Source organism: Gymnoscopelus braueri (genome assembly GCF_963280865.1).
Source record: "Gymnoscopelus braueri genome assembly, chromosome: 2".
NCBI classification, from domain to species: domain Eukaryota; kingdom Metazoa; phylum Chordata; class Actinopteri; order Myctophiformes; family Myctophidae; genus Gymnoscopelus; species Gymnoscopelus braueri.
Window position 1 is genome coordinate 30,662,475 of NC_137604.1, and position 8,751 is coordinate 30,671,225.

The 8,751-nt window shown below is 42.3% G+C and overlaps 1 protein-coding gene across 1 annotated transcript in view; it reads left to right on the forward strand.

The window, feature by feature from the left end:
- Positions 1-429: 429 nt before the first annotated feature.
- Positions 430-8,751, forward strand: part of spock3 (SPARC (osteonectin), cwcv and kazal like domains proteoglycan 3) — a 22,633-nt gene continuing 14,311 nt past the window's right edge. The window contains exons 1-2 of the mRNA XM_080419359.1: positions 430-564; positions 844-969. Of these exons, the coding sequence (XP_080275485.1) occupies positions 844-969 (126 nt within the window). The 5' untranslated portion in view covers positions 430-564. The remainder of the gene's footprint in view (positions 565-843; positions 970-8,751) is intronic.

An 8,751-nucleotide genomic window follows, 5' to 3' on the forward strand; every position in this document is an offset into this window, starting at 1 on the left:
TGTGATTTGATGCGGTGAAATATGCAGAAAGTTGCGAAATATGCAGAAAGTTGTGAAATACGCAAAACATGCGAAAAGATGCGGGGAATTGTGTGATTTTATGTGGTGAAATATGCGGGAAGTTGCGAAATATGCGGAAATATACGAAAAGTTGCAAAATATGCAGGAAGCTTGTGCAGAAATATAGGCAATTTAAAATTATGCGCTCTTTGTGCAAAAATGTACCCCTGCATAATCTGTGCCATTTGGCTGACTATGCGATAAATTATGCGATCGCATAATCGCATGTTTCTGGAGGGTCTAAATATTTACAAGCAACTTCACAGAAAAACAAGCCCAAAGTCGCTTATAATAAGCGGACATGGCAACACTGGCGTAGAGGCCGTGCGCGGCACCATGCGCGTCCACGCCTTGCTGCGCTCAGAGAAGCCGGTGCGGAGGGGAGGAGGAGAGAGAGAGAGAGATAGGGATAGAGAGAGCTATTATCAGTGACAGAAAACGGTAGCGAGCACACAGACAGACAGACAGTCGGAAGAGCTTCATGCGACAGCGAGCAGAGACAAGGTAGGAAAGGAACATCATCATGGATCTTATTATCCATTCAAGACGATCGCTTTGGGAATTGATGTAGGCTAGTGTGTGTGTGTGTGTGTGTGTGTGTGTGTGTGTGTGTGTGTGTGTGTGTGTGTGTGTGTGTGTGTGTGTGTGTGTGTGTGTGTGTGTGTGTGTGTGTGTGTGTGTGTGTGTGTGTGTGTGTATTGCTTTGCCGTCTGCAGTCAGTCCTTCGACCCCCGTGTGATTCGCTGTCCCCGGTGCTGTTTCATTCTGTTGTGTTGCTTGCAGATGCTGATGATCCTGCTATGTGTGTGTGCCGTCGCCTTTGGACATCAGGTCTCCGCTCGCACCGAGAACGGCAATTTCTTGGATGATAAGTGGCTGGCGGCGGGCAGATGGGATAAATTCCGAGATGTAAGTCACATTCATTCATTCATTCATATCACCACCTCAGCGAGCCTTTCCTTATTATCATCGTCTTGTCTCATTCCTACTTGACCATGATTGGTGAGGTGTTGGGCTCTACGGATGATCATCACGCGCGTCTCGTTTTCTTGTTGTGTTCAAGCAGGCGCATCACGGGTCTTTGCGCCGTTATGTTGCAGCTTGTCACAGGTTAAGAGACAGAGATGATCCTTGTCAATGTGCGTGCGGTTATGATTGCAGAGTCTGCATAGAGGAGATAAAGCCAAGGCCCCGAATAGCATCCAAAAATAAAAAAATAAACAGTTTTCGAACTGCACAATGCTCGATCTGAGGGATCTGTCATGAGCCACTGAAGCACTACAGCCGTGTATTATACTGAGTACCTGCAACTATAGCTACCAAGCAACCCCAGTGAATAGAATGGTAATGTAAAACAATAGAGTGGCAAAACCAGGTTAAGAAATCGTGTCATGGAAAAAATGTTTGTCAGAATGGCAGGTTGTGGTACATTGGCCTACCTATGCCTGTATGCAGTGTGGGTGTACAACATGCGTGTGTGTGTGTGTGTGTGTGTGTGTGTGTGTGTGTGTGTGTGTGTGTGTGTGTGTGTGTGTGTGTGTGTGTGTGTGTGTGTGTGTGTGTGTCGTGTGTGTGTGTGTGTGTGTGTGTGTGTGTGTGTGTGTGTGTGTGTGTGTGTGTGTGTGTGTGTGTGTGTGTGTGTGTGTGTGTGTGTGTGTGTGTGTGTGTGTGTGTGTGTGTGTGTGATGAAGGTGTATGTTTTTGCCTGATGTGTGTGCCTGAATACTGTATGTCTCCCACTGGTGTGTCTTGGTGTTGCAGGCATTGGCGCTGGCTTGGCTTCAGGTACTATACTACGGTCAGACACAATTAGCCTGACGTGTTTATATAAGACCACTCAGCATGTAAGCTCTGCCACCAGACCTGTCAGTGCATATACTGTGCAGCCTCTGATCTTTTCAAGCCACCTGTTATGGTCGCCACAATCATGAAATATTCATTACTGAGTGTCCACATACATTACCTCCAAAAAGACAACTTTTTAATTGGCTGACTTTTATGTTTAATGATTCAATTGAGTATACGTGTAACAAAATATCTATACTGTATATATATGTATATAATGTATATCTTCTCCGCATATAAATTATATAACAAAATATCTATACTATATATATATATATATATATATATATATATATATATATATTATATATCTTCTCCACATATAAATTATATAACAAAATATTTTCTCTACATAAATCACAGTTGAGAACAATGGACAATGGAAGTGAACTTGGAGGTGTTTGGAGGTGTTATGTACACCAGCAATTCACTGCCACTATAATTCATGTCTATGTAAAGTGATTGCATAATGGTATTTCATCATGCAAAGGTATAATTACAGAATATCTATATGTAAAATCAGGCCACTATGTGTCTGTACATGTATAATACGCAGTAAAACCCTGAGTGTGAATTTAACTCCTGAGTTAAATTAAAGCTGCAATCCGGAAGATTCATGTCGCTCCCGAAATGTCTACTGCTGAGCTAAGACGGAAAGGATGTTTTGGGTGGGGGAGATTCATGCAGTACCTCTTGTCAACCAGCAGTGGTCCCACCCAAACACAGGGTCTAAATGTCTCAATAGAAGAGCAGGGAGACCACTTTCAACCACCACAGTTGTGGTAGTTATATAGTATTAACACACACTACTACAGTGATTCTCAAACTGGGCCAGGGCCCACTGGTGGGCTGCGAGGGTATCGCAAGTGGGCCCCCAAATAATTGGCAAAACACTAAGACCTTAATCATAATATAACATTAATATCTACTAAATTAATGGAGGAAAAATTACATGGTATATCTTTCTTTAAAACCTTGAAAATGTATGTTCATTGTGGTATTCATGTCAATAGGAACTTAATACTATGTTGGTTCCATCGATCCAAACCGGAACACAATCGATTGATTGAATATTAAAATAAACATGCTCTGAAACTGCACACGGCCCACCAATCTGACCACTTAACATGACAGCCGAATGCTCAGATGGGTGGGCTTTTGAGATTTTTAAGTGGGCCCTGACCCAGAAAAAGGTTGAGAACCACTGCTCTACCATACAGGGTGGTTAAAATAACCCTTGATTCACTACAAAAGTTATGGATTGCAGCTTTAACACTCAGGTTTCAGGTCTCTCAGCTGGGCGTTTCACTGAGACACACAGGATATCCTGCCTGCCCTGTAACCACAGATTTAATGGGTCTACACACAACTAGCAGTAAAGACACATCCACAAGCAGAACACACACACACACATACACACATACACGCACGCACGCACGCACGCACGCACGCACGCACGCACGCACGCACGCACGCACGCACGCACGCACGCACGCACGCACGCACGCACGCATACACAAGCACACACACACGCACACACACACACACACGCACGCGCACGCGCGCACACACACACGCTCAAAACAGGAAACAGTGTTCGACTCTGTTCTGCCTTCTGCACAATGTACCGAGTTCGACTTCCATGAAAACAACAGCTAACACGGTAGCGATAACAATACCATTTCCTTTGATATCAGTTTTAATGAGTGTTACCTTCATGAAACGTGTAAGGGCAGATTTCCCCCCCATTTCCTGTCTTTGATGTGTGATGTCAGAGTTACAAAGGTGAAAGAGAGAGAGAGAGAGAGAGAGAACTGTGAGATGTAATTATTTTTGTTTCGTAAAATGAAGCGTCTTTATTAATATTTATTAATATGAATATTAATGTAATTATTTGATTATTCCTAACTCTCACAACAGTCTCTGTACGTCTCTCAGTTGTTCCTGTCTCACGCCTAGTACCAAGCAAACATGTCAACATATCAACTAGCCCATGATGTGGGACCATGTGACACACCTTAGGCCAAATTGTTGAACAGGATCTGGATTATGCAAATAATGTAGTCAGGACCCAAACATTAGACAGGAAATGTGATTGTGCACTCTGCTGATTAAGGTGGAATGAACTCTGTGTCTTTGAGATAACCGTGAGGGATCCAGAGAGAGAGAGCGTGTGTGTGTGTGTGTGTGTGTGTGTGTGTGTGTGTGTGTGTGTGTGTGTGTGTGTGTGTGTGTGTGTGTGTGTGTGTGTGAGAGAGAGAGAGAGAGTGTCACACAAAAAGAGAAAGAGTGAGAGAGAAAGATCAAAAGGAAAGAGGAGAGCTGGAGACATGAGAGAGCTGAGGGACTGAGTTAATACAATAGAGGGCTCTATAAATATCACACATGGCAATGAGAAGACACTTTACCTGTCTAGCACAAAGCGACAGAGAGAGAGGTAGAGAGAGAGAGACAGAGGTAGAGAGAGAGAGAGAGAGAGAGAGAGAGAGACAGGCAGACAGAGGCAAAGAGAGCAGCACATGGAACTAGTGGAATGGTGGGTGTTGAGCTGAATGTGTTCACATCTTTGTGTTTTAACCTTGAGGCCAGACATTGCACACTGAGTTGCAGCACAAGCCACATTCTGTGTGGGCTGTGTGTACATGTGTGCAGTGCACGGCACGTGTGAATGTAATTGTTTAGTTCCTGTTTCCATTGGAAAGACGTGATATAGAAGCTGGCCAGACATGAAGAAGTTCCTGTTTCAGGTCTGTCCTTGGCGATACGGTGCCTATTTATGACCATTATCAATTATAGTGTACTGTAGATGTAATATGCTCAGCTGGAAATACATTTCAGTTGTATTATTATTATAATTATTATTATTTAATTCATGAGAAATTAAGTTACATTTATTAAAACAAAATGTCGAGGCATGGATATTTTTTTAGTAATGAAATGAATAACCATAAAAAATACTTAATATCCTGGCTGCTATCTGCTATCCAGAATGCATTTCATGTGGCGACTATGCCTATTTGATATCCCCTTTTGTTTATAGATTACAATAGATAAAACGTGTTTTGCATGCCCAGCGGGTAGAGTACTTTATCTTTTAAAAACAGATATTCATAGAGATATCAGATAGTCATACATTTTCTGAGAGCAGGAAATAAGTGGATAAGCCATTGTGTACGATAGCCCCAAGCAAAAGATAAGAGTAAAATGGCCAGCATGTGAATATGGCCAATAACACAGGAGACAGCGATGGAGATGTATGGGAGTGCATTTTGAGTGCATTGACTGTAAACCTCAGATTCTCTGTTAGATTTCAACAATTGCTGTGTTTGCACAGTAGCTAAAAGCTCATCCAATCTGTAATCAATCTAATTACTGTCTCCTTGGATTTACATTTGATATGGTCTGTCACAGAGCAACTGGCACACGCCAAATGTGCTCTCATATCTAATCTACTGTTACCTACAAGAGCATACTTTGCACTTTCTCGTACATGACACTGGCCTATATCGTGATTTGGATTTGACATTACATGTGGCTGGCAGTGGCACTCACATTCTTTCAAACACAGCCATACATGGTTCTCCCAAAAGTGCACTACAAAGGGCTTCTGGCTAGTGATGTTAGGTCAGTGGTTTTCAACCCTTTTCACATCAAGGTCCATTATTTATTCGGCATTTGAGCCGACGGACCAACATTTGATGAGATGCAGCCTCTCAGACCTCAAAACGTAGAATATTTTGTTATCGTTGGATAAGAGTTTGTTCACAATTCCATGCTGTATTGACGGTACCACCATAGGAGAGATGACGGGCAAACGTTGATCAAAATAACAATTCTTATAATTGAGTAATGCAGATGTTTAACAATAATTTAACTCTTGAGAGCGTAACATTTTACACTCTCAAGAGTTAAAGATCTATGAGGGTCCATTTGGTTTCCAACTCTCCATCATTTAGCTGGGGACCACCTGGAACCCCCTCAAGAACCACTGGTGGTTCGCCCGGACCACTGGTTGAGACCCACTGTGTTAGGTGGCTAAGAAGGGCAGGCCTAGGGTATGCTCTGCTAGTCTGTTGCATTGATGCCATCGTATAGCACTTCAGACTTGCTGTTCCTGCTCACTAGACCTTGGCTGGCCCACTGCACAGCAGAGTAAAAAAGAGAGAGATTTACGTGTATTGCACAAAGATAAACCGCGGTGAACTGTTGACACAGAGTGAGAGGCATTAATTGTAAGGTATTAAGCTAAATTAATGACTTCTCCAGACCAGTCCAATTTGGAATGATTCCACCCACTGTGATTAACCTCCTCTCCTCTCCTCTCCTCTCCTCTCCTCTCCTCTCCTCTCCTCTCCTCTCCTCTCCTCTCCTCTCCTCTCCTCTCCTCTCCTCTCCTCTGTTGGTGGGCTTGTGGTCTATCCATCTGTCCCGTACTGCTTCTGAAGGGTGAATGATGTAGAGAAGGTACAGAGCTTTAGGCCATTTTAGCTCCAGATGACGTCTTTGTGAATGTGTTCGTGTGAGTGTGCATGCACGTACAGTGTGTAACCTATACAAGTTTAAGCATGACCGGCAGCGTCAAATAATGAAAACGGCTAAAGTAGCCTTCTTTGGTTGGCAAACAAAGGTACCAAGGAATCTGGACAACAAAGCAAAAGGGGCCTGAAGTTAACCACTTTCAACCTGCTGTCTGTATTTCTTTTCAAAAAATAAAAAAATGAAAAACAAAATTTCAAAGGATTTCCAAAAATGTAACGTTTTCTAGAATAACAAAAATAACATAATGTACATGCTTGTAGATAAGCTATTTCTGCTGTTTGTCGTTTGAATATAGGGAAAATGTATTTTTTAATATATAGGGTTTAATTGAGAAGGAAGGTGAAAGAAAACAAGTTAAAGGAGTAGTTCACCCAAAAAATTACTTATTTTCTATCAATTGCACACCCCATGAAGCCTTGAATTCATGATTTTTAAAAAGTTTTTGTCGCATTCCTAAGCTAATAATTTGATTCCTGTCTCATACCGGCTAATGTATCCGGTAGGAGACACAAAGTAGATTATTTGTGTCTCCTACCGGAAATACACCCAGTCATCAAATTATTGGCTTAGGAATGCGACAAAAACAAAAACAAATCCATGAATTCAAGGCTTCATGGGGTGTGCAATTGATAGAAAATAAGTCATTTTTTGGGTGAACTCCTCCTTTAAGACATGCTTTTGTGTGCACAGCCACACACACTCACACATACATACTAAGGATGCACATATTGAGCAGACATGTGCAGATAATATATCAGTTTTAGTAAATATTTTATTTTATAATATTTATGTTTGAATGTGAAACTGCTTTCAAAAGCATCAACAAGTTGGAAAGATTTAGGATTTAAATAGTTTAAACTAATACAGTATCTGCATCAGTAAGCCTAAGAATGTTAATAAGAATGCACAGTTATTTTGGGGGGGGGGGTTTTAAGTGTGCATCTGCACCCCAAATCACAGTTACTGTATAACAGGCGTGAGGTAAACACTACTTGCCGTATCGGTATCGTCGATCTGAACCATGTTAACGGATATCGGCCAAAATATCAATATCGTGCGACGTGCATCCCTAATACATACATGGACACACGTGTACTTCCACATACATTGGATAAATATAATAATAATAGAATGTCCACTAAGGTCGGAGCCACTCTGTGGCCATATCGCTAAGCTACGCCCTGGCCTAAACAGAGTAACACTAGATGTGCATCATATGATTATAAGGCCATAACGAAAAGATTGTTTGTGTGTGTGTGTGTGTGTGTGCGTGCGTGCGTGCGTGCGTGCGTGCGTGCGTGCGTGCGTGCGTGCGAGCGTGCGTGCGAGCGTGTGTGCGTGGGTATGCACACACATTACATTACAGTCATTTAGCAGACGCTTTTATCCAAAGCGACTTACAATAAGTGTATTCAACATAGGTAGGGAACGAAAACTACTAATCACCAGAAGTCTTTAGTGCATTTTCTGCAAAAACAAGCAACCAAGCAACCAAGCAACCAAGCAACCACACACACGTGTTCATTCCATTAAGGAATCAGACCGCAGGGACTTACATAGGTTTGACGATGGAGAGGGCTTGTCTCCCATAATGCAGTTCTCTCATTATTCAGTCAACTCAGCTTGCAGCGCTGGAAGGCAGTTGTCCAAAACAGGAACAAAAGTGTCCTGCTTAGCTACAGTATACCTTTTTCTAGCCTTCAGCATATGGGCTTCTTCCACTGAATGTGGGTATATATACATTCAGATATACATTAAGTGTGACAGACAGTGTTCTGCAGTCTCTTGTGCAGCATATCAAATATCACAAAATGTCAAATATACATAACATTCCCAAGGATCCATCTACAGTCACGTACATAAAGTGTGTGACAGGTCAGTGTACCAGTGGGTGAAAATAGTGGATGTAAAAGACAGAGAGAACAAGTTACGGTCAAAAGTGCAGCAGGTAGGTATAGACAGTATGTCACGTATATACATAAAGCAGGTATATGGGTGAAAATGTACAGACGTGTGGCTTGGCTCAGAGCCTGAACTGCAACCTGATGGCTTAGTCAGTTTGTTTGGCATTTGAAACTGTGGTATTGCCCGCTCGAAGTAAGAGTGAACTGATTGTGGTTGGGGTGGTTAGTGTCTTTGTTGGTCCACTTAGCCTTGGCCTGGCGTATTTGTCTTGTCTGAACGATGTGATGTGCCATGATGGTTCGATGGCGGTACAGTTCCCATACCAGGCAGCTCGTCAGGACGCTCTCGATCCAATTCAATCCACTTTATTTATAGAGTACATTTAAAACAACAGATTTGAAA